Source organism: Mixophyes fleayi, chromosome 10 (genome assembly GCF_038048845.1).
Source record: "Mixophyes fleayi isolate aMixFle1 chromosome 10, aMixFle1.hap1, whole genome shotgun sequence".
NCBI lineage: Eukaryota > Metazoa > Chordata > Amphibia > Anura > Limnodynastidae > Mixophyes > Mixophyes fleayi.
The window spans coordinates 98,615,646-98,640,855 of record NC_134411.1 but is presented as its reverse complement, the minus strand read 5'-3'; the positions used below and the strand labels follow the sequence as shown (position 1 = coordinate 98,640,855).

At 39.9% G+C, this 25,210-nt stretch overlaps 1 protein-coding gene across 1 annotated transcript in view; it reads left to right on the top strand.

Moving 5' to 3' along the window:
- The window catches only part of ITFG1 (integrin alpha FG-GAP repeat containing 1), a 137,306-nt gene that overhangs the window by 77,581 nt on the left and 34,515 nt on the right, over positions 1 to 25,210 (top strand). The window contains exons 11-13 of the mRNA XM_075189252.1: positions 4,575 to 4,716; positions 6,725 to 6,830; positions 12,899 to 12,942. Of these exons, the coding sequence (XP_075045353.1) occupies positions 4,575 to 4,716; positions 6,725 to 6,830; positions 12,899 to 12,942 (292 nt within the window). The remainder of the gene's footprint in view (positions 1 to 4,574; positions 4,717 to 6,724; positions 6,831 to 12,898; positions 12,943 to 25,210) is intronic.

The window sequence follows — 25,210 nt, the reverse complement described above, 5'->3', positions numbered from 1 at the left end:
CTTTTTGGAGGTGTACACGGGTCAGCATGGGCCCCATATGAAGCAAGCTGTGATGCACTGTGTGTTCTTATGCCTTTCTATCATATCCAGCATTAACTTTTTCAGCAATTTGTGCTACAGTAGCTCTATGTGGGATTGGTGTAGAGGGGCTTGCCTTTGCTCCCCACGTGCATCAATGAGCCTAGGGCTCACATGACTCAATCGACGTTTCACCGGTTGTCTTACCTTGGACCACATTTGGTAGGTACTAGTCACTGCATTCCAGGAACACCCCACAAGACCACCCCCATTTAGAGATGTTCTGGCCCAGTCGTTTAGTCATCACAATTTGGCTCTTTTCAAAGTCAATCAGATCCTAACGATTGCTTGTTTTTCCTGCTTCCAACTTCAAGAACTGACTCTTCACTTGCTGCCTAATATATCCCACCCTTTGACAGGTGCCATTGTAATGAGATAATCAATGTTATACACTTTACTTGTGAAAGAGTTAACTTGGTTTGTTGAGAAAAATATTGTTCAGGCCTACAGCTTTGCAAGTCACAATAGGCTTTAGTTTTATTAACAAGTTTCAAGGAAATGCAAGAAATGCAAGAACTGCAACTATGATTTCTAACCGTTATTCCCAGATTCACAGGACATGTTATATATCTTTCTTTGTAATATTTGCTGATGTTGTATTTTGTGATTCATGCTTGCACAGTGCTAAAATGTCTACGTGACTAAAACATTATATATAGATGATGATTTGTTTTAATAAACTCAGAGCAGAACATATACTACACCCCACCTGTGCGTGTATTTATTATCTCTCCAGCCGTAATGATATATCTTATCTGATCACTGACCACTTAAGAAATATCGCTATCACTTGTAAGTGGTTTTAATCGTGCTGATCTGTGTAGGTTTTATGTAATGTTTATGGATCATTGTAGAAATATTGTAGTGATTGGCACTGAACTCTCTGGACATTTTCTGGATCCAGTTGATTGCAACGTTGCCTTAGTTATTTTAATTTTTTGTTGCTAATGATCCTGTAAAGTCTGCATTTTCCTTGAGACCTGGTCTTAAGTGTCTAGGATGTCATTTCCTCTCCATCACACCAGTGCGGCGTATACTTCCTGTGTACTACATGAAGATGAGTAGATCTCTGCACTATCCCCCCCCCCCCCCCCCATGTTTTTCTCATTCCGACATAACAAAATCCTCATCTGAATCATCCCTAGACCTCTACCACATCTCCCAACAAAACACATTGAACTCGGAGTTAGCAAATCCGTTAGACCCTTACAGATATAATGAAACAGAACAGGCATCGTCATCGTTAGCAGACAAAGCTAAAGGTCATTCTCATTAAAAAGTGCAAAGTATGAGGCTTATTCACAGCCACAAAGCCATCTGGGTGTTACACTGACAGCCACAAGCAGAATGGTGATTACTTTCAATAATGCCTTTTCTACATGCTTTACTGTACAATTCCAAAAATGACACTATTCGGAATAACACGTCAGGTTACCTCTATAAATACATGAACCACTTATAACACAGCATAGAATAGATGTACTCCCATCTCTGAGGGTCCGGACAGCTGACTTCTGTTACCATCATTTCACCATAGTTGTGGTTTTTCTTTTTTTTTTTTTAAATTTGAAGTCTTAGGTTCTTATTTAGGGGCATATTCAATTCAGCCGGAGGTGTCTCTGGAAATCACTACGGTGTCCACCTGTGCACATTGTTGCCTAATACGGTACGAAATTACCGCACATTTTTCTGCGCACCTCTATGGGGAGGGAGGAAGAACTGAGCAATCATTTCTGGCTGAACATCGCCTCGGTATGTCTCCGTGGACCGGTCTGGAAACACATTGCGCTGAACTGAATCTCCCCATAAGACTTTGGATTAAATCCAGCTACATTTGCACCTTCATGAAATACTTCCCCAGTTCCTCGCTGCAAAACAGCAATATAGGTCATGTTTATATTCTCTCTCATCTAATTTTGACATCATCAAAGACAGTTTGGCTCAGTATCAGATGGAGTCCTGTTAATAATGTACAGACATACTGCGATATTCAGGGGCTGTGTAATAACACGCAGTTATTTATAGCAATTTCACTCCAACACAACTCTGATGTAAGGCTGTAGTGCAGGGATTGGCAGCCCGGTACCCGTTAAACTTCAAAAGAGCCACACAAAAGCCTTAATCTCATGAATAAGTTAAAACAATACATTTAATCATTGAAAGAGACACTTATCTGTAATAACACATCAGCAGACAGCATTTTTCACAAGTGTAACAAGCTATAACAGACAACTCCGCAGGTGAGGGCTCAAGGGCCACATATTGACAATCACTGCTCTGGTGTGTCTAAAGTAAATTTATTTCATTTAACTAGGTTCACAGCACATTTTTGTATTCCTTTTGATCTCTTACACCCTTTGCGTGTCCTCAGGTTTTACTTCGACAAAGACAGAGCATTCTATAGCCAATCAATTCAGGAGAATGCCCACAGCAGCACCGATTATTTCAGGATATGATTTTGCTCGCCTTATAGGCGGGGAATGGAGGCATCAGGAAGCCACAGACTGAGAGTTATATAGTGGAAGGAGCAGGGTCCCCCAGCAGCACAGAGTATATCAGGAGATGAGTGATGTGTTAGTGAGGTCAGGGCTGCATGTGACAGGGGCAGTGACATGATGTGAGGAGGGGAATGGAGGCATCAGGAAGCCACAGACTGAGAGTTATATAGTGGAAGGAGCAGGGTCCCCCAGCAGCACAGAGTATATCAGGAGATGAGTGGTGTGTTAGTGAGGACAGGCTGAAGAGATGTCTACTAACATGAGTGCTTTTCTTGTGAGATATATTATATTATATTTTGTCTGTATTTTATTGTGAATTTTATTAGTAGCTCTGTTAAAACAGTGTCAGGTTTAAATACTATTTCTGGGGTGTAGTTGCCGTGTGACATTTAGAACTGACATCTGCTGCTGCTTGGAGACCTGCTTGTTAATTGTGTAGAGGCGATATATTGGCTGAATAAGACAGCAAATAAACAGAGTTATAGTTTCATACTAGATTATCCACGAGTAACAGCAGCGCATCTGCCTCTGGGTAGTGAATAATTTTAAAATCCCAATAGCTTTCTTGTATAACCTTGGGCACACGATTTAATAAAACTGCAAACACTAATATGAAAGCTTTACAGGACAGATTGTTGTGCACAGATCTGTGCTCCGCTGCGTTGCTGAAACCTTGTTTACATCTCTGCCGTTCCCAGATTAAAATCTAAAATTAAACTCACTTCAAACATTTTTAAATGATTGATTGGAGTATGTGACTTTCCGAACAAATGTGAATGCCAACTACCCACGTTTGTAATCGATGTTCGTTTAAGTAAATTAGTAATATATGATCTAATGTGGCCCTGGCCTCATTTAATAGAATAGAAGACACCAACTGGAGTAAAGGGACGTGTTGTTGATGCATTATTTTTGCAAAGCATATAGTAATCCTAACAATAAACCGTATAATGCACAGTTCTATCGTTATACTTGCCAACTCTCCCTGAATGTCAGGGAGACTGCCTGAAATAGGGGTGATCTCCCTCACTCCCTGATGAGTCTGGCATTCTCCCTGATGCTGAGCCAGTACAAGACGTGGTTGGCTTCGCCATCTGTGGCAGGATGACACAGTTCAGAAATTGTGTCCTATGTCCATGTATTGATGCCTATGGAGGTGGCCATTTTCATGGAGACCAAGATTTAATCAAAGACTGACAGGTAAGACAACATGACTTTAGTAATGGAGACAGAAATGTAAAAGACACTTCAGTCTCTAGAGATTCATTAGCTGCTTTTCTTTAACGCATAGTTGCCTACTCTCCCGGAATGTCCGTGAGACTCCCGCATTTTTGGGAGACCTCCCGGGAGAGCAGGGCAACCTCCCGGTTCTCGCCCCCGCAATAGATAAGTGGCGAGGGCTTAATTACGCAAATATCGCGTCATCTTAGCCCTGCCCCCTGCGATTCATCAAGGCACGCCCACATCCCCCGGGATCTCCCTGAAGCCAACGAGGAAAGTTGGCAAGTATGTCTATCGCCTTTAAGCAGAAATGGTCACATTAATGCTCACTCTATTTAGGGATCTTGGGGCTGTGTCAGAGGATGTTTTGCACTTGTTATAGATCAAGCACAAATATGATGACTCATTGTAAACCTGGTGCATAGATGCATTTGGGTGGAGATACGCTCATATTCTAGACTCTTTTTGTAATAGCACTGGTAAAATACTGCGTATAAATGTACTTACATTCACATATTATGCCATGTGGCTTACACCAAGCGTTAAAAAAAATAAATTGCTCTGCATAATTATATAGAGACAAGACTGAGCCGCACAGAATCAGCCAACAGCGCTAAGGTTGAAGGAGGGTACTTGGTATACGTTGCAGAAAGGTATGTACTAGAGAACCCCTTTAAGTACATGTATGTTTGCTCTGCATTGTCCTGTCTGCTTAGTGATTCAGCGATGCATAAATAAAAGTTATTCTAACCTCGACCGTCTCTCTCTACATTTCAGCAACCAACAAGCTTTCCTGCTGGAGAACGTTCCCTGTAAGGACACCACATGCTCCAGGATGTTCGAGGTTCATTGGGACATCCCAGACCTAAACCAAATAAAGGACGCAGAGGTGGCGGCGTTCTATGACATTTATGAAGACGTGAGATCACTTTGGCTCCTTATAATTGCCCTGTACTTTTCTTTCTTTGAAAGCCCCCCCCCCCCCCCCCCCAGCTCCTTCCCGCCCCCCCACCTCCTCTCCTAATGTCAGGTTTTAGGAACCAGAGGAGATAATGAAAGCAAATGACATAATTAGGCAGAGACTTTGGGCGATCAGTCATGATTTATGGAAGTGTGTACCGGAGTGTGTAGAAGAGATTGTCTTTGTATCAGGCTTCAGATATAGAAATGGGTGTTCAGGTCACTGATGGTGAATATAGGTCATTTTAATTCTGGGAAGAAGGCTTTGAAATTTCAAGGGGTCTGAGTTTATACCTTGATCTGTTCTGTCACAACACAGAACGGACTCTTTCCTCGTAGCTCCTTGCAGAAACCTCTGTGTATGTCTATAAATATCATAAGTGCATCACCTTCCTGCCCCGTTTCTGGGCAACCGATTCTTTCCAAGTGCTTTAGTGCCGTGTCATGTCTAAACACTAGAGTCATTTGTCCCACCCCTAGTGTACAATGACTGTACCAGAGGACTGTAGTTTTACTGCCAATGTGAGCTCATATTGTGAATAAACAACTTGGGGGTCTGTGTGTGGCCCATGTATGTGTAACCCAAAATGCCTCTCACAAATAGCAAATGTGGAAGGGGAAACAGAGGCGTAACTAGACATTTGGGACCATTGTAGCAAAATTTTGTAAGGGTCCTGATATATAGCCCATGGATAAAAGAAATACATTTTTATTATTACCATTTATTTATATAGCGCCACTAATTCCGCAGCGCTGTACAGAGAACTCATTCACACCAGTCCCTGCCCCATTGGGACTTAGTCTAAATTCGCTATGATGTGAGAGTTCTCTGTACAGCGCTGCAGAATTAGTGGCGCAATATAAATAAATGGTGGTAATAAAAATAATAATAATAGGCATCATTTAGATTATAATTCTTCTTAAGTATCATTTGTAGCCACTGCTGTTTTTTTTATTGTATAATTACACACACGGAAGGTTATAGCACAAATATTATTTTTCTGTTGAGGCCGCCTTCATACGTTCTTATGGGATCAGTGATGTTAGTACATCGAGTACACTCCAATCCATAGGATAGAGAAGGGGACCAGCTAGCTGCGTTCTAACACACTCCTCTCCAGCCCTGAAGAGGTTAAGTGGGGGATTCATTTGTAAGACTTGGTTTTCTGAATAATTAATAACGTGCATTTATTAGCGGCAGCTCCGACACATTAGTCTCATCCATGTAACTTTTAATAAAATCTGATCTTAAATAATTTACCGCGCCAGTCTGTACGGATTCATTACTTTGATGTTAGCTGTAATGTTGAAGCACTTTAAACCTCACTGATCTACCTATATAGACTAGAATAGAATCTGCCCTGTTTACTGTTCCCGATTAGTAAACCATATCATCATAACTGACATAGGGGAACTTGTGTCTCTTATAATTGTATTATATTACAATGGGGCCAAATTATCTTGGAAATGGGTGGAGGTGTAATTTTTGCTTTTATTACAGTCGCACTCAGACATAAGTACCATGAATATATAAACCTATTCTGTAAAGTATATCGTTACCATTGATGAGTAGCGATGTCATGACTTATTGTTGGCGTTTAATGATGTCATTCCTGTAAAGTGGATGGTGGGAGGGGTTTAGTTAAAGCCCCAACAAAGTGTTCTTGTCATAGGATGCAGCTTGTGTGCTAGTTTTTTACGTACTTTTTTTCTGACCGAATCCACACCGTAAGAAGAGAATAAATACTTAAACTACCTTTTGAAGGATTAAACTGGACAAAAAAAAAGATATTTTTACATCCTAAATAAAGACTTTAATAGAACATGTTATGTATATTCATTCCATCAAATACATTGTAAAGAACATTTTCATATCCTTCCACTATCTGGAATATCCCCTCTCCTTCGTTTTGTGTTCATACTTTATATATTTATTTTTATTGAAGTTATTTTGTGTCGCGTTACAGGGAATCCTGGACATAATCGTGTTAAGTAAAGGGAATTCCGTGGACAAAGCAATCAACGTCTTAACCAATAATTTCGAAGCGGACGCCTATTTTGTCAAAGTGATCGGTATGTGTAATTCTGACCAATAGAGTCTTTGTGAAAGTCTACAAGTGTTTATCACAAATGAATGTGCCACTACTCTAAGAGATTTAACTGGGGGTATATAATCTTTTCATGATTTTCCTACTTCCTTTCTCTCCCAACTAGAAAAACTCCCACAAACGCCGGTCCTGAAATCCAGCGCCCAAAAACTTTTATTCCTTTTACTCATGTTCTAACTGATCGTTTATACTAGACTTAAGCAACCTGAGGTACTCCAACCGCTGTGGAACTACAAGTCCCATCATGCCTTGCCAATCAGATGTAGACATAAGTTTTGATAGACCCATGAAACTCTCCCCGTAAACCAAAAAAACAAATGGCTGATGTGGTGATATGACTAATACCACCCACCATGTAAATAAATAAAAGCGCACAGCGAAAGGGTGAAAACTAAGCCCCGCTAGGGTAATCTAGGTGGACCAGTGAGTTCTTTTGTGCTGACTATGTTACTCTTATATCCAGTATTAAACGTTTGTCCTTATAATCCTAGCTCCTACAGATGATCAGCTGGCCCTTTGTCCTTCCTCTAGGTCAGTGTTTCCCAAACCCAGTCCTCAGGAACCCCTAACAGTGCAGGTTTCCAGGTGAGCAGTGATATAATTATACCACCTGTGGATCTGTTACTTTGTATCACTCAGTAATGACTACACCTGTGCTCCAGGTGCCCAGTGATATAATTATACCACCTGTGGATCTGTTACTTTGTATCACTCAGTAATGACTACACCTGTGCTCCAGCAAAGAGATATGGAAAACATGCACTGTTAGGGGTCCCTGAGGACTGAGTTTGGGAAACACTGCTCTTGGTCTTCATAGTTACATATTAAACTCTGTGACACCGAAATAGTTCATTCCTTCATTTACTTTTTCCCCTCTAGTGCGTTTACGGACTCATTCTGTTTCCCTCGGCTTTGTCTTTTGTGTTTTTTAAGCCATTGTGTTCCTGTCTAAGTGACCTTAGAGTTGAACCTCAGGGCCAGGTCACAGAGAGACAAAGGGACTTATCCAGGGTGAGTTCACGCCAGAATATCCAACAAGTCTCTTGAATTGATGTTTCACAGTCGGAGCTTTTAACCTTCTCCCACTTCTCTTTTCCTTTATTAACTCCCTTTATTTCTTTCTTTCCCCTCTCTTTTCCTTAGTATGTCGTCCTCCTAATTCCCACTGCCACCCTCCTTCTACGCTCCCTCATCTTTTATGCTGTGTTATTTTCTTCTACATGCTCATCGTCTGCCGCCTCCTTCTTACATCTCTACATCACCAGTCAAGCGCAGAGGATTAATTAAAATCAGTTCGGTAATAAAATGTCTTGCTTTAGTTAAAAAGGAAAAAAAAAACACTTGGGAAATATAAGGATCGTTTCTTAAATTCTTTGTTAATATTCTGCCTTCTAAAAAGAGCAATTTTTACGGCTATAAAGAAAGAATTAGAAAGATGCGTTGGATGGGAGTATCCTTATCGAGGTATCTGTGTTTAATCATCCCACTCTCTCAGCCTCGGCTTCTCGTCTTGGCAGAGAGAAGGAAAACAGATGTTTGGGAGTATTAAAGGTCCGTGGAGAAACAGTGAGGGAGATGATAATTGGTCATCTGTTCATGCAAAGCCCTGACTTCAGTTCCATGGACAGAAGGGTTTTTTTTCCCCGAGTCGACAATCTGTCGTCAGGAGAATCGGCTACAAACTTCCTCCCTAGACCCAAGAACCCTTCGTTCTATAAATATCCCTGTTAGCAACACACTCTCCACAATCCTGCCTGCTCTGGCCATTTTCCACTCTATTGCAAACGATTTTAAATTCAGATTGGTCATATTAAATTCCAGTGCTCTGAATATCATCTAGTGTATAATGTTGTTCTGAAAACTGAATGAGCTGGCACTGTCAAACTTTTCGCAGAAAAGCTAATGGGTATTCTTTCAAAGCAGGAAAAAATACAAATGTGCAACTCTCTGTAATTGGAAGCTAATGTACTGTGTATTCAGATCAGCATGGGGGTCAGCAAATCGTAGGGATCTGCCTGAAAATTATGTTTTTGGGTGTTGTACAGAATGCTGAATTGAGTGTATCTTGGGTTTCAAAAATAACATTTTGGAAATTTAGAAGCCGCTAGCCAGCTACAAAGTGTCACTAATAAATCTCAAGAAACAATTGATCCTCTGAAAAAGGTAGCTTTTAGAATGGGCAATCTTGTACCTTGGCAAAGCATGTTGTGCAGCTTTTGATGTAGGGGGTGGGTCAAATTTAATTGGGAGGTGGTGTATTGTAGCTCATCTCTAAATCACAGTGTTAAAATAAAGCTGCCCAGTGTTTGTGTATTACATGCAAAGTCAGACGTTATTTTCCCTGCATGCAAAAATAAAAAGTTGCCTTTGCACCCCTTACATTGCGACATGGTTTGTCCTGGAGCAAATTTGCTGCCTTATGCTGGATTTGCACCTAATTCTTATTAAGTCCTTATATGTGAAGGTTTCCCGCATCTTTCTACATTTAAGGGAAATTTCAGTTCTGCGCGACGTGTCTCCGGAACGTCTACGTAGATACCTCACTCTGATGTTATTTCTGGAATCTCCACTAATTTTTCTTGGCACCCCTAAATGAGAGGTGATTCCTACCGTCATTGCCGGCAATGTGCGCATGACGGACATTGCGGTGATGTCATCGCCGCCAATTAAATCTCCCCCATAAAGTGTGTTTAATTCACAGACAACACAGCTTTGGTTGCACGGTAAGTGATGCACTAGTTAACTCAGTGGATCGTTCACACTTAAACCATATGTAGATTTTTGTGTGCCATTGATTTGTGTCCCCATACACCTGTATGGAACCGCGGCAGGGAAGCTTAATCGGAGTACAGTGTGTTCACTTAATAGCAGCACTATTAGATGGTGACGCATCTGCAAGGATGCCTTTAAGGATGCGTGTCTCTTGCGGATCCTGGCGGCTTGGTGCAATGATATGCAATGAGGGTGATAAATAATATCTAGCTGCTTCTGATTGGCTGGTTGGGTATTGGCCCCTCCAGCTGATAGTACTTCCTTCATTACAGTAGCTGCTGTCTTATCAAGTTCCATTCCCATAACTTAATTGACATTTCCATTTGGGCCGCTGCAGACACAGGATTCCCATCTGAATTTTAAAGGTGGAAACAGCAGATGTTTGTGTCTAATGTGTCCTGACATAGGCCTAATTTTCGGGAAACGGGTCGTGACATTAAAGTGGATGGAGTTTCTCCAAAAAGTGGGCGTTTTTGGACAGATCAGTTGGGACTTCTTTGGTCCCAATTTTGGGTGGAATGTCTGTGTACGCTTCAAGTGCACATGCATACAGCTTTTAGGGAGCCCTAATACGCGAGCAGGGGAAGACCATGCTGCGACGCACTTTTTCCATAACAACTAGTATCGCATGACGTTTGTTTTGCTTTGGCTGTAGGATTGTATTACATATGTTTATCAGGTAACATTATGCACCCCGGTGATTTTGCTGTAATCGCCTCTGACAGTCTCTGAGTGGCTCCCTGTGGTGTTAGAAGACTTAAGGTAAAGCCAGTATATGACATGAATATAGATCAAAGGCTGCCCATTACTGAGCCAAACAATAAACATGAAAGAACTGGCGTGTATGCACTTAGCTCAATATGCCCATCGTACTCTCTGTCACTCCTGCAGGCTGCCATGTTAGGAGGGAGGGGCTCTGGGAGACAGTGACAGACAGGTTTACAGACGCTGTGTAGAAGTGCAGTTTGTGGATTCTTCCACTGTCAGTGATGTCACAGCTGCTCAAATGACTGCTTTCTCAGCTTCCATCAGGGCATTGTCCTCAAGATGTGGGAGGAGCTCCAGCTGTCTGTAATAAAGGGGGGAGGTACTACTTGTCACAGAGCTGTAGAGGAGTGTCACATTCATGGTTCATACCTGAACATTTCAGTTTTGGAGTCCAGGGGTGCTATAAGTTGCCTATAAATGGACATATGAAGTTAAGCACCCCTCATCTGGATGCGTGTCCATGTATGAACCTAAGAGAACTAGTGGTGCTTATTTTGTTGTTTGCTTGTTTCTACTTAAAGACAAATCTTGCGTCTCATTAGGGGTTCTCCCTGTGAAAGCTTTCTGGTTAAATCCTAAATGCACAAAGTGTTTCTTTTTCATATCTAGCTTTAAGGGCTGTTCGACAGAATCTATGCTTTAATTTTGATAATTAGATCTGATCATCGCTTTAAAGGATTCCTAGTTCATGTAACCCTCTAGCTCCCCGTAGAGACCGCCAACACTTCAGATCAAAGTGCTGTCGAGTTCTTGGGAGGGCTTCACAGTCCGGCGCCTTTCCCTTATTAATAGCCCGTAGATTACAGTAATTAGAGATAATGTATATCTCCTTGGTATTTTGCTAATGCCAGTTGCCATGCCCACCACTTCATTAACCTGAAATAAGAGGTGCTAAGGATTTCGAAGGTCACCGAACCGGCCAAAAGAAAAGTGATATTTCTGGTTTCCTACTTGTAGAGATGTCTCCGGGGACGTTGAGATAACAGAGGCCTCAGAATCTCATTTCTAGACTGTTGTCAGTGATAAATCCACATGCCCTAATTTACCCTCTCCTTGCAGATAATTATGCCACAGTCTCCTCTCCAGCGGCTTTATCGTAATAGTGTACCGCAAATGGGTAAAACTAAAAAAAATAATGAAAACAATTGCAATAAGTCATCCAAATACTTTCTCATCTCATATATAAACACTGCAGATTATTTAACAACATGGTACTGTGCTTAAATACTCTGTAACCCATACAAACCAGTAAGATGTTACCTTTCCTTCTCTAAATTTTTGTTTAAAGTAACAGCTAGAATCTGGCTGCACAATGTTATTAAACAGGATCCATCGCAAAGACTAGAAAATGGACTAGAGAGAAAGTACATTATAACCCACTCAACGCATTAGATGTTTGATTTCACACAAGCTTTGAGCTACAATAAAGCTACAATTATGTTATAAATATGCATTGTTGGTGTAATTGGTCTGTGGACACACAACGAGAGCTGCAAATGGAATCTGAATCATTTCCAGACACTTCATTCTGCTGATCATTGGGTCTGTTGAGCTAGTAATTCACAGGCGATTTGGAAGGTCCTCCTACCGGACGGCCATGAATATCTAACTCATAACAGCAAACTTGACTATGTAAATGCAGTGCCCAGTGGTGGATTAAACTACCACAGGCTGCTTATCGAACTTCTTTATTTGCATTTTTAGTACAACACCCTCCAAGTGTTTATGTATATGCAGGAAGCCTAGTAGTCTGTTACATTATGCTGCATACTCTGTTTCTTAAAGGATATACATATCACTTGAATGGGAATAGACGGGGCCCCCTTTTCAGACATAGGAGCCAAGCTACTGCCCAAAACATCTGTTGTAATTCACCAATGGGAGTGACGAAGAAGCCGGATCTCCCGCTGTTAGATATTTGTAGGGAACCTTGGTGGTGATGTATTAGGCTGGGCGTTATAACCCAATATAAGAAAGAAAATAAGTCAGTACTGTATTAGTTACCTGGGATCTGCAGTTCATTCAGGAGAGTATTTTCCACGCTAGCACCCCACTTGTATGTCACACATTAATAGTTTGATGATCTTGATATATTATTGACTGTTTGACACCCTGGATTCAGCATAGGGAAGAAAACCCCTTACTAGCCTTGGGGTGAGTTGAGTACGATACATACGTGATTATGTTGCATACAATATAGAAGCAGCCACTGTAACTGGGTCCTTTTCAGTTCGTTAAACCTTTTGTATATGAATAAAGCACACTGTAATATAATACATATATATATGGCAGGACACCAAAAAGGACTTTTATAAGAACTTCATAAATGTCTTTAGAGATTGTGGCAGAGCTACTTGGGTAGAAACGTTATCCCACATTGTAGATCTATAAAAGTCCATAGTAAACTTGTAAGTTTAAGGAATATTGTAAACTAGAGCAGGTGCTGGTGATTTCTGAGGCCTGTTCTGACTATAAACTCTTCTCTTCCCATAGTGCTCAGTGGGATATGCTCCAATGACTGTCCAGATAAAGTGAAGGTAAGAGGCGTTACTATGGTACTAACGGTGGTAAAAGTCCAGCATTTAAATGTGACTTGCTGGGGTTTGGTGCAGTGTTTCTGCACATGTATCATTCTGGGGGTACAAGGGTTACGTCAAGTCTGAAAATAACAGTTTCAAGTGTTAGCAAATAATGCAAAGTATATAAACTGATTAAGGTATTCTGAGTTTAATATTTAAGATAGGTTTGCTCAGTGTATAGCTTATACAACCACATTAGGTTGGTTGCTCTTGGTATAAAGATCTCCGTCTTTGGTGCTAGTCTGTCCCAAATGTTTTTCTGGCTTTTAATTATTACATTTTAAGTGTATCTTACATATAGTTAGATTAAACATTAATTTTCCTAAGGTTCCAATGAGTTTTTACACTTTTTTTGTTCTGCGTTTGACTTGTTTTAATGGTATTTTGTGACATAATGAGAAAACTTTTACCTAGCTAGTTCACAGTTCAGCATGACGGATTAGTCTAACATGTTCACCTAGCATCCCATTGTTCTGATCATTCACTTCTTACATTCATGGGGTCTCTTAAACGTCTATTGCCCACAGGCGGCTGCTGATGTCGTTGAGCAGACACTAGAATAGAATGTTTATAAACCAATTTACCGACGTAAAAAAGTCACAATGTGAACACAGAAGGTGTCTATACTGCGTCAGAGGTATAAAGTGAGGGTTCAACATGTGGCTAACTATGTATGTACAGGGTGATTCAAAAGCCGCAGTACACCCTTTTATTTCAAAAACTCTACAGGAAATTGGGAAACCTGAATACTCCAGTAAGGTATGGGTGACGTGGTCTATCTTTTACGGTATGTACCAAACATGGGCGCCATCTTGAAATCTGCCCAATTCCTGTAGAGTTTTTGAAATAAAAGGGTGTGTACTGCGACTTTTGAATCACCCTGTATATAGATATAGCTAGATAGATATAGCTATATATAGATATAGATATATACATACATATATATATATATATATATATATATATATATATATATATATATATACTAGATAGAGATTATATATAATATATATATATATATATATATATATATATATATATATATATATATATATAATCAATAGATATATCATTACAAGAACACAAGGGTTCTTTCACCCACTTTCCTCACTTAATTGCTCACTTGCTGCCACCTTTATCGTTCTTTAAATTAAAAGCCGCAGTCGTCTAGTTCTCGCCTTAGTTTGCATTCTCTGATTTCTATATTAAATATCTTATGTTTATTTTGCCATCACACTTTTTGTTACTTAGTTATTTGTCTGGTATAAGCGTCTGTTATTGTATAACTACTTTTATGTTTTCAATGCACTGAATAAAAGTTTTTGTAGAAGAAAAACAGAAATCCACTATTCCCTGTTTATTCCAAACAATGCCATGTTGTAAATCTAGATTTGTTTATTTTTGGACCTTGGACCAGCAGTACTGTGATGTGAGGACAAATTAAACACCACCACCGCTTTGTCAAGCTAAATGTATTCCGATTTGGGGAATAGCAGAGGAGATGTTTTAAGTAAGAATAGTATTGATTTAGGGCCTGGTGAATGACATATACAGAAGGTATATACAGCAGTGTAGGTTCAGCAGTCACACTACACCCTCTCCTCCCCTGCATACTATTGTTTGTGCACAGAGCCATAACAGACCTTTTTGAAGAAATCTTTTTTTTTTTTTATAACTGAGGTCTACGTTGCAAAGCTGCCGAGCGATTGATTTTTTTGACAGCGTGGGTCCCGAATGCCTTGCTGCGCTTAAAGCCTTGGCTGCTTTCTTTTCAAGTTTCTCTTCCTCCTTCGCTGTCTCCTCAAATACTGGGGGAGGGGGGTGGGAGTTCTCTACCACAAATCCTTACAGCAGCATAAATGGTTGAGAAGTGAATAGAAAGATTGACCTTGTAAAACTGTGTTCATTAGCTTAGAAATATACTTTCAAAACTCTTGTTTCCGTCTTTTTAGCAAATGCAAAAATAGAATTTGAAAATGAATGTTTGGTTTTTTTCTTATATGAGTTTTTACTGTAGGTTGTAGTTACAGAATTGACTTGAGAGTTTGAGGGTTTATGTATACATGAAGGGATGGTGTGTAGGAGGCAGTGTAATTAAGAGATGGGTAATGGATGGTGTTGGAAGAAGTGTAAGCAGGAGATAGATGGTGATTGGTGTTGGATGTAGTGTGAGCAGGAGATAGATGGTGTTTGGTGTTTAATGTAGTGTAAGCAGCAGATAGATGGTGATTGGTGTTGAATGTAGTGTAAGCAGCAGATAGATGGTGGTTGGTGTTGGAAGAAGTGTAATTAAGAGATGGGTAATGGACGGTGTTGGAGGAAGTGTAAGCAGCAGATAGATGGTGGTTGATGTTGGAAGAAGTGTAAATAGGAGATAGATAGTGGTTGGTGTTGGATGTAGTGTAAGCAGGAGATAGATGGTGGTTGGTGTTGGAAGAAGTGTAAGTAGGAGATAGATAGTGGTTGGTGTTGGAAGAAGTGTAAGTAGGAGATAGATAGTGGTTGGTGTTGGAAGAAGTGTAAGTAGGAGATAGATAGTGGTTGGTGTTGGAAGAAGTGTAAGTAGGAGATAGATAGTGGTTGGTGTTGAAAGAAGTGTAAGTAGGAGATAGATAGTGGTTGGTGTTGGAAGAAGTGTAAGTAGGAGATAGATAGTGGTTGGTGTTGGAAGAAGTGTAAGCAGGCGATAGATGGTGATTGTTGGAAGTGTGAGCAGCAGATAGATGTTGGTTAGTGTTGGAAGAAGTCTAAGCAGGAGATAGACGTTCCTTTAACAACAAATGCAAAGCCAATCAGGAGGCAAATCACACGATTAGCCCAATTCCCATGTAACATAAATGTATTCACAATTTATGTTGAACTAGCACACATAGGGGTAGATTCAATTTGCTGAGATCTGCCCCCGGACGTCACCGCGATGTCCGACTGCGCACATTGCCGCTAAGGATTCTCTGCTCATTTTCAAGCTGAGATTCCATTCTGAACACCTGTGCCATGTGTCTCAGTGGATGGTTTCGTAGACACTTTGCACTTAATTGAATCTCTCCCTTAGAGCACATCCATCGTGGACAGACAATGCAGCTCCAGAGTATTTTACATTCTGAGCAAATAGTAACTTGCGTAGTGTTCTTTTGTCAAACTTAATTACATCAAGTGCTGTGTATTACATCTACAGAGGCATTACTGCCGTACATAGAGAGTAAGAAGATACTTTGTATCACATCCGCAGGAGAAATTATACTGTCATACGTACAGAATAATACTCTGTATCACATCCGCACGAGAAGTGTTATCGCCATACATAATAGGAAAATACTCAGAATTCGCTCCAGGATGGAAACAACACGCGATACTGTACAGCATAAAATGTTGTGTTATATCATAGATCAGTAAGGGGAAAGCCAGATATAAACTACAATTACACAAAAAGTGATGCCCAAATGGTCTGTAAAGAACATTACCACAATAATTGGTAATAATGATACAAAATAATTAGTACTAATGGCACAAAAACATGTAGTTGATTACATCATTTGCAGGTTTTATATCTGTTTTGTATTGTGAAATATTTTGGAATGAACTTGTCTTGTAACATAAAGCGAGTTTTCATTGCATTGATTTGCATATTTTAGTGTGTGTTTCCTCCATCTTATGATAAAAGTTTTCTGCTTTGTAAATCTACTTCTCCCCAATTCAGTTTAATTTGTAACCTCATTTGTTCTTCTGTCCATCCCCTTCAGTCAGCCCCCCCCTTTAATCCTATTAAACTTACCTTTTTTGTCTGCCCATCTTATTCCATTTGTGTCTCTCTTGACACTTTTTTTCCTGTTTCTAATTGCCCCTCGTATTCCTCTCAGGAAATGTTGTCGAATTTGTTTCCCCTTTGTGCTTGTCCTTCCCCTCCTTATTATTTGTCGGAACCGTAGTTTTTGCCTCTTGTTCAGTGGAAACCCCCATTAGCTAGGATAAGGAACACTCTCTTCTAGTAAGGAGATCCATATTTCTGCATTTTGGATGTGTGAGAGGATGTATAAAGGGGAGATAGATGTTGGATGTTTGAAAGGAAGTATAAAGAGGAGATAGAGGTTTGATGTTTGGAAGGAAGTATAAAGAGGATGTTGGATCTGTGGAAGGATGTATAAAGGGGAGATAGATGTTTGATGTTTGGAAAGAAGTATAAAGAGGATGTTGTATCTGTGGAAGTATAAAGAGAAGATAGATCTTGGATTTGTGGGAGGAAGTATAAAGAAGATTTTGGATCTGTGGAAGGAAGTATAAAGAGGAGATAAATGTTGGATGTTTGGAAGAAAGTATAAAGAAGATGTTGAATGTGTGGGAGGAAGTATAAAGAGGAGATAGATGTTGGATCTGTGGGAGAAAGTATAAAGAAGATTTTGGATCTGTGGAAGGAAGTATAAAGGGGAGATAGATGTTGGATGTTTGGAAGGAAGTATAAAGAAGATTTTGGATCTGTGGAAGGAAGTATAAAGGGGAGATAGATGTTGGATGTTTGTAAGGAAGTATAAAGAAGATGTTGGATGTGTGGGAAGAAGTGTAAAGAAGATGTTGGATCTGTGAGAGGAAGTATAAAGAGGAGATAGATGTTGGATCTGTGGGAGGAAGTATAAAGAGGAGATAGATGTTGGATCTGTGGGAGGAAGTATAAAGAGGAGATAGTTGTTGGATGTTTGGAAGAAAGTATAAAGAAGATGTTGAATGTTTGGAAGAAAGTATAAAGAAGATTTTGGATCTGTGGAAGGAAGTATAAAGGGGAGATATATGTGTTGGATGTTTGGAAAGAAGTATAAAGAGGAGATAAATGTTGGATGTTTGGAAGAAAGTATAAAGACAATGTTGAATGTGTGGTAAAAGGTAAAAAGAAGATGTTGGATGTGTGGGAGGAAGTATAAAGAGGAGATAGATGTTAGATCTGTGGGAGGAAGTATAAAGAGGAGATAGTTGTTGGATGTTTGGAAGAAAGTATAAAGAAGATGTTGGATCTGTGGAAGGAAGTATAAAGGGGAGATAGATGTTGGATGTTTGGAAGGAAGTATAAAGAGGATGTTGGATGTGTGGGAAGAAGATGTTGGATCTGTGAAAGGAAGTATAAAGAGGAGATAAATGTTGGATGTTTGGAAGAAAGTATAAAGAAGATGTTGAATGTGTGGGAAAAAGTATAAAGAATATGTTGGATGTGTGGGAGGAAGTATAAAGAGGAGATAGATGTTGGATGTGTGGGAGGAAGTATAAAGAGGAGATAGATGTTGGATCTGTGGGAGGAAGTATAAAGAGGAGATAAATGTTGGATCTGTGGGAGGAAGTATAAAGAGGAGATAGTTGTTGGATGTTTGGAAGAAAGTATAAAGAAGATGTTGAATGTGTGGGAAAAAGTGTAAAGAGGCTGTTGTATCTGTGGGAGGAAGTATAAAGAGAAGATAGTTGTTGGATGTTTGGAAGAAAGTATAAAGAAGATGTTGAATGTGTGGGAAAAAGTGTAAAGAAGATGTTGGATGTGTGGGAGGAAGTATAAAGAGGAGATAGATGTTGGATCTGTGGGAGGAAGTATAAAGAAGATTTTGGATCTGTGGAAGGAAGCATAAAGGGGAGATAAATGTTGGATGTTTGGAGGGAAGTATAAAGAGGATGTTGGATGTTTGGAAGAAAGTATAAAGAAGATGTTGGATCTGTGGAAGAAAGTATAAAGTGGAGATAGATGTTGGATGTTTGGAAAGAAGTATAAAGAGGAGATAGTTGTTGGATGTTTGGAAGAAAGTATAAAGAAGATTTTGGATCTGTGGAAGGAAGTATAAAGGGGAGATAGATGTTGGATGTTTGGAAGGAAGTATAAAGAAGATGTTGGATGTGTGGGAAGAAGTGTAAAGAAGATGTTGGATCTGTGAGAGGAAGTATAAAGAGGAGATAGATGTTGGATGTGTGGGAGGAAGTATAAAGAAGATGTTGGATCTGTGGAAGGAAGTATAAAGGGGAGATAGATGTTGGATCTGTGGGAGGAAGTATAAAGAGGAGATAGATGTTGGATCTGTGGGAGGAAGTATAAAGAGGAGATAGTTGTTGGATGTTTGGAAGAAAGTATAAAGAAGATTTTGGATCTGTGGAAGGAAGTATAAAGGGGAGATAGATGTTGGATGTTTGGAAGGAAGTATAAAGAAGATGTTGGATGTGTGGGAAGAAGTGTAAAGAAGATGTTGGATCTGTGGGAGGAAGTATAAAGAGGAGATAGATGTTTGATGTTTGGAAGCAAGTATAAAGAAGATGTTGGATCTGTGGAAGGAAGTATAAAGGGGAGATAGATGTTGGATCTGTGGGAGGAAGTATAAAGGGGAGATAGATGTTGTATCTGTGGTAGGAAGTATAAAGAGGAGATAGATGTTGTATCTGTGGTAGGAAGTATAAAGAGGAGATAGATGTTGTATCTGTGGTAGGAAGTATAAAGAGGAGATAGATGTATCTGTGGTAGGAAGTATAAAGAGGAGATAGATGTTGTATCTGTGGGAGGAAGTATAAAGAGGAGATAGATGTTGAATGTTTGGAGGGAAGTATAAAGGGGAGATAGATATTGTATCTGTGGGAGTGTATGGAAGGGTTGTTGTATGAAGGTGTGCAAGGAAGTAATAGATGTAGTCTGGTTCAAGAGGATGATTAAGGAGATAGATGTTGGATGTTTGGAAGAAAGTATAAAGAAGATGGATGTGTGGGAAGAAGTATAAAGAAGATGTTGGATGTGTGGGAGGAAGTATAAAGGGGAGATAGATGTTGGATCTGTGGAAGGAAGTATAAAGAGGAGATAGATGTTGGATGTTTGGAAGCAAGTATAAAGAAGATGTTGGATGTGTGGGAGGAAGTGTAAAGAAGATGTTGTATTTGTGGGAGGAAGTACAAAGAGGATGTTGTATCTGTGGGAGGAAGTATAAAGAGGAGATAGATGTTGTATCTGTGAGAGGAAGTATAAAGAGGAGATAGATGTTGGATGTTTGGAAGGAAGTATAAAGAGGATGTTGGATGTGTGGGAAGAAGATGTTGGATCTGTGGAAGGAAGTATAAAGGGGAGATAGATGTTGGATGTTTGGAAGAAAGTATAAAGAAGATGTTGAATGTGTGGGAAAAAGTGTAAAGAATATGTTGGATGTGTGGGAGGAAGTATAAAGAGGAGATAGATGTTGGATCTGTGGGAGGAAGTATAAAGAGGAGATAGTTGTTGGATGTTTGGAAGAAAGTATAAAGAAGATTTTGGATCTGTTGAAGGAAGTATAAAGGGGAGATAGATGTTGGATGTTTGGAATGAAGTATAAAGAAGATGTTGGATGTGTGGGAAGAAGTGTAAAGAAGATGTTGGATCTGTGGGAGGAAGTATAAAGAGGAGATAGATGTTTGATGTTTGGAAGCAAGTATAAAGAAGATGTTGGATCTGTGGAAGGAAGTATAAAGGGGAGATAGATGTTGGATCTGTGGGAGGAAGTATAAAGAAGATGTTGTATCTGTGGGAGGAAGTATAAAGAGGAGATAGATGTTGTATCTGTGAGAGGAAGTATAAAGAGGAGATAGATGTTGGATGTTTGGAAGGAAGTATAAAGAGGATGTTGGATGTGTGGGAAGAATATGTTGGATGTGTGGGAGGAAGTATAAAGAGGAGATAGATGTTGGATCTGTGGGAGGAAGTATAAAGAGGAGATATATGTTGGATCTGTGGGAGGAAGTATAAAGAGGAGATAGTTGTTGGATGTTTGGAAGAAAGTATAAAGAAGATTTTGGATCTGTTGAAGGAAGTATAAAGGGGAGATAGATGTTGGATGTTTGGAAGGAAGTATAAAGAAGATGTTGGATGTGTGGGAAGAAGTGTAAAGAAGATGTTGGATCTGTGGGAGGAAGTATAAAGAGGAGATAGATGTTTGATGTTTGGAAGCAAGTATAAAGAAGATGTTGGATCTGTGGAAGGAAGTATAAAGGGGAGATAGATGTTGGATCTGTGGGAGGAAGTATAAAGAAGATGTTGTATCTGTGGGAGGAAGTATAAAGAAGATGTTGGATGTGTGGGAGGAAGTATAAAGAGGAGATAGATGTTGGATGTTTGGAAGAAAGTATAAAGAAGATGGATGTGTGGGAAGAAGTATAAAGAAGATGTTGGATCTGTTGAAGGAAGTATAAAGGGGAGATAGATGTTGGATGTTTGGAAGGAAGTATAAAGAAGATGTTGGATGTGTGGGAGGAAGTGTAAAGAAGATGTTGTATCTGTGGGAGGAAGTATAAAGAGGATGTTGTATCTGTGGGAGGAAGTATAAAGAGGAGATAGATGTTGTATCTGTGGTAGGAAGTATAAAGAGGAGATAGATGTTGTATCTGTGGTAGGAAGTATAAAGAGGAGATAGATGTTGTATCTGTGGGAGGAAGTATAAAGAGGAGATAGATGTTGAATGTTTGGAGGGAAGTATAAAGGGGAGATAGATATTGTATCTGTGGGAGTGTATGGAAGGGTTGTTGTATGAAGGTGTGCAAGGAAGTAATAGATGTAGTCTGGTTCAAGAGGATGATTAAGGAGATAGATGTTGGATGTTTGGAAGAAAGTATAAAGAAGATGGATGTGTGGGAAGAAGTATAAAGAAGATGTTGGATGTGTGGGAGGAAGTATAAAGGGGAGATAGATGTTGGATCTGTGGAAGGAACTATAAAGAGGAGATAGATGTTGGATGTTTGGAAGCAAGTATAAAGAAGATGTTGGATGTGTGGGAGGAAGTGTAAAGAAGATGTTGTATCTGTGGGAGGAAGTATAAAGAGGATGTTGTATCTGTGGGAGGAAGTATAAAGAGGAGATAGATGTTGTATCTGTGGGAGGAAGTATAAAGAGGAGATAGATGTTGAATCTGTGGGAGGAAGTATAAAGAGGAGATAGATGTTGGATGTTTGGAGGGAAGTATAAAGGGGAGATAGATATTGTATCTGCGGGAGTGTATGGAAGGGTTGTTGTATGAAGGTGTGCAAGGAAGTAATAGATGTAGTCTGGTTGAAGAGGATGATTAAGGAGATAGATGTTGGTTGCTGTAGGAAGTAATTTATGGTTGAGATAAATGTTCGATGGTGAAGAAAATAACTTAAGAATGAGAAGGTTGTTTTTATTTGTTTAGGATTAAATGTAAATAGAAATTGGGTGGTGGTTGTTGGAGGAGCTGTATTTAGGAGATAGAAGTTGGATGACATAAGGAGGAGAAAGATGTTGAGGATTTTTATTTTCAATATTTATTTCTTTGTTTATATTGTTATCAACCACCTATTTTTCCTGGTAAATGTATTGGAACAATTAGTAATGTTAGAGCTTGTTCAGTAACAGTGTTGTGAATTGTAGAAAGCAGTTCAGAGGACATAAATGTTCAATGGTGTTGAAGCCAGATGATATTATTAAACCGGATAAAAGTGTTAAGTAGGATTGAATATAGGAGATAGAAGTGAGTGGGCTTAGGATAGAGTATAAGTAAGATCTAGGTGTTTCGTTGTGTTGGAGGAATTATAAGGAGGAGATAAATGTCAGATGATGCTGGAGAAACGGTGGGTACTGGTAGATGCTGGGTGGAGTAAGAGACATTTGAATACTACTAGGTTTTCTGTTGTGTTGGATATATTATAAGCAGAAGATAAATGGTCTAGGAGAATGTAATAAGAGAAGTTAAATTGGGGAGGAAGTAAGGGAACGAAGGTTGCGAGGTTGTAATAGACCATATAACTTGGTTTTACCATTTGGGAGGCCTTATGTAAGCGGTGATGGATAACAGAGGTTTAGTTTAAGGAAGAGATATATATTGTTTGCTGTAGGAGGCAGTGGACGGAGGATGTAGATGTTGGGTAGTGTATGAAGAGTTAGAGGTAGAGTAGATGCTGATTGATGTTGGAGGTTGTAAGATGTGCAAGCGAGTGAAGATAGAAGATAATGTAGGCGTTAGATGTAGGAGTTAGTGTTGCACTAAACTTCAAGTCTCGTATTCTGGAGGGGATAATGGTGGGAAGACGTAGGAGGGAGTGTAAATAGGATATAATGTTGGATCAGAGCAGGATATTATTGTTCTCACACAGAAGGCTGGTTGTAGTCACAATTTACTGTGTCTATTCTCTCTTTCTATTCTACTTAATCAGTGTATTAGTTAATTAGTGGAAGGCTATATATTGCATGTATATATTGTTTATAGATTTTTGCCTGTCTATATATGTATGAGCTGCCGTACAGCAGCAGAGTGATATTATGGAGATACTGGCTTTGTAATATTATGTATTTGTGTGACTGTTCGCCTACCCATGCCGTGGTTAATCTATTAATGCTACAGAGTAAATAGCTTATGCATGCACTTGAATACACGGCACAATATTCTGCCCACTTGCCACAATGAATGTTTGAAGCAGCAGCGTCATTTGAGTAGATCAGAGAGACACCGTCCTTCAATAATGCAAAGGTCAAGTTGTTTTCGGGCTTCTCCTTTTAATGACAAGTGCCTGACTATAGTGTGTATTATGCTGCCAAACAGGAGACAGCATTAAAACTTCGTAACCGCCACTATGCAAACCGTTGAGCTGGAAGACAGAACTGATCGAGTTGTTCATGACGTTGTTTCTGCACGTCCATCAATCCATCCTCTTTCCCCATTACTTCCCTGTATATTTGCATTGTTAGATGGAGAGAAATGGGCCTATTTTCTGCACCATTGAATGCCGCTGCTTTGGTGACTACACAGAACAATCCTATTCAGCTCCACTCCCGGTGTCCTGACCTTAAACGTCAGTTCATCTCTCTCTCTGCTCCTACGCTAGCAACCCGATGGACCCCACTCGGATAACGGTCATAAAAATATATTTTCACCAAAAGAATTGTATAATATGAAAGAATAAGTCTGTTCCCCTCTGATGTCCTTACGCTTTTAGTCGGCACTGAATTCCTTATACTAGTGTTGCTGAAAGTGAGAGGGAAGACAGATTGAGTGCACTTTCTACTTGTTTAACAAGATGTGTGTTTGAACTTTATTTCATATAATGGGAGGATTTTATTCTGTGTGAAGTCCGGTCGGAGCCTTGTGTGATGTTACAGTTGCTAATTTTGCACAGAAATCAGCAAAGTTTTTCATATAATACCCAGAAGGGCGAGAAGCTCAGATGGGTCTTTGCACACAATTGAATCCTCCCCACCTATCCCCCATAGTCTTGTTTGACACCACAATGTGCCTACAGGAGTTTGACTGTAGATTCGCATCACTATTGTAAAGAGCCTCTGCTCTTTCCAATATATCCATCTGTGGCTTCCTATTTTGCCTCTACTCCCTTCATCACGTCATGTTACTCATCTCTTGATATACTCTGTGCTGCTAGGGGATTCTGTTCCTTCCACTATATAACTCTCAGTCTGTGACTTCCTGCTGCTTCCCACAAAATTAGCGTGTTCTCCTCTGTGCTGCTGTGACCGTTCTGATAAAAACTTCCCTCTCAATATAAAACTCTAGTACGCACCTTAAAAACAAATGTGGCCTTTTTGAATAGTTTCTCAGGTCTAGTCAACCTGTGGCTCTGCAGGTGTGAAACTACAAGCCCCAGCATGCTTTGCCAGTAGATAGCCAGCCAATAGCTGGCAGGGCATGCTGGGACATGTAGTTTCACAACAGCTGGAGAGCCACAGGTTGGCCAGGCCTGGTTTAACTTATTTTTCTTAACATGTCACTTTTTCTTTTCCTGTTGTTTCTTCCTTTCTAGTCCTGGGGCATTTGTGCACAAATGAGGGGAAGAAATTAGATTGAATAGACTTTCCTATAGTTTACATTGGAGAAAGAAATTAAATGTTGTTTATTAAATTCTTCATGTCTTAAAAGCGCCTCTAACAGATTGGGGCAGCACGGTGGCTCAGTGGTTAGCACTTCTGCCTCACAGCTCTGGGGTCATGAGTTCAATTCCCGACCATGGCCTGTTTGTATGTTCTCCCCGTGTTTGCGTGGGTTTCCTCCGGGTGCTCCGGTTTCCTCCCACACTCCAAAAAGCATACGAGTAGGTTAATTGGATGCTATTAAATTGACCATAGTCTTCTCTCTCGCTCTCTCTCTGTCTGTCTGTCTGTGTGTATATTAGGGAATTTAGGCTGTAAGTTCCAATGGGGCAGGGACTGATGTGAGTGAGTTCTCTGTACAGCGCTGCGGAATCAGTGGCGCTATATAAATAAATGGTGATGATGATACATACACTGCCATTT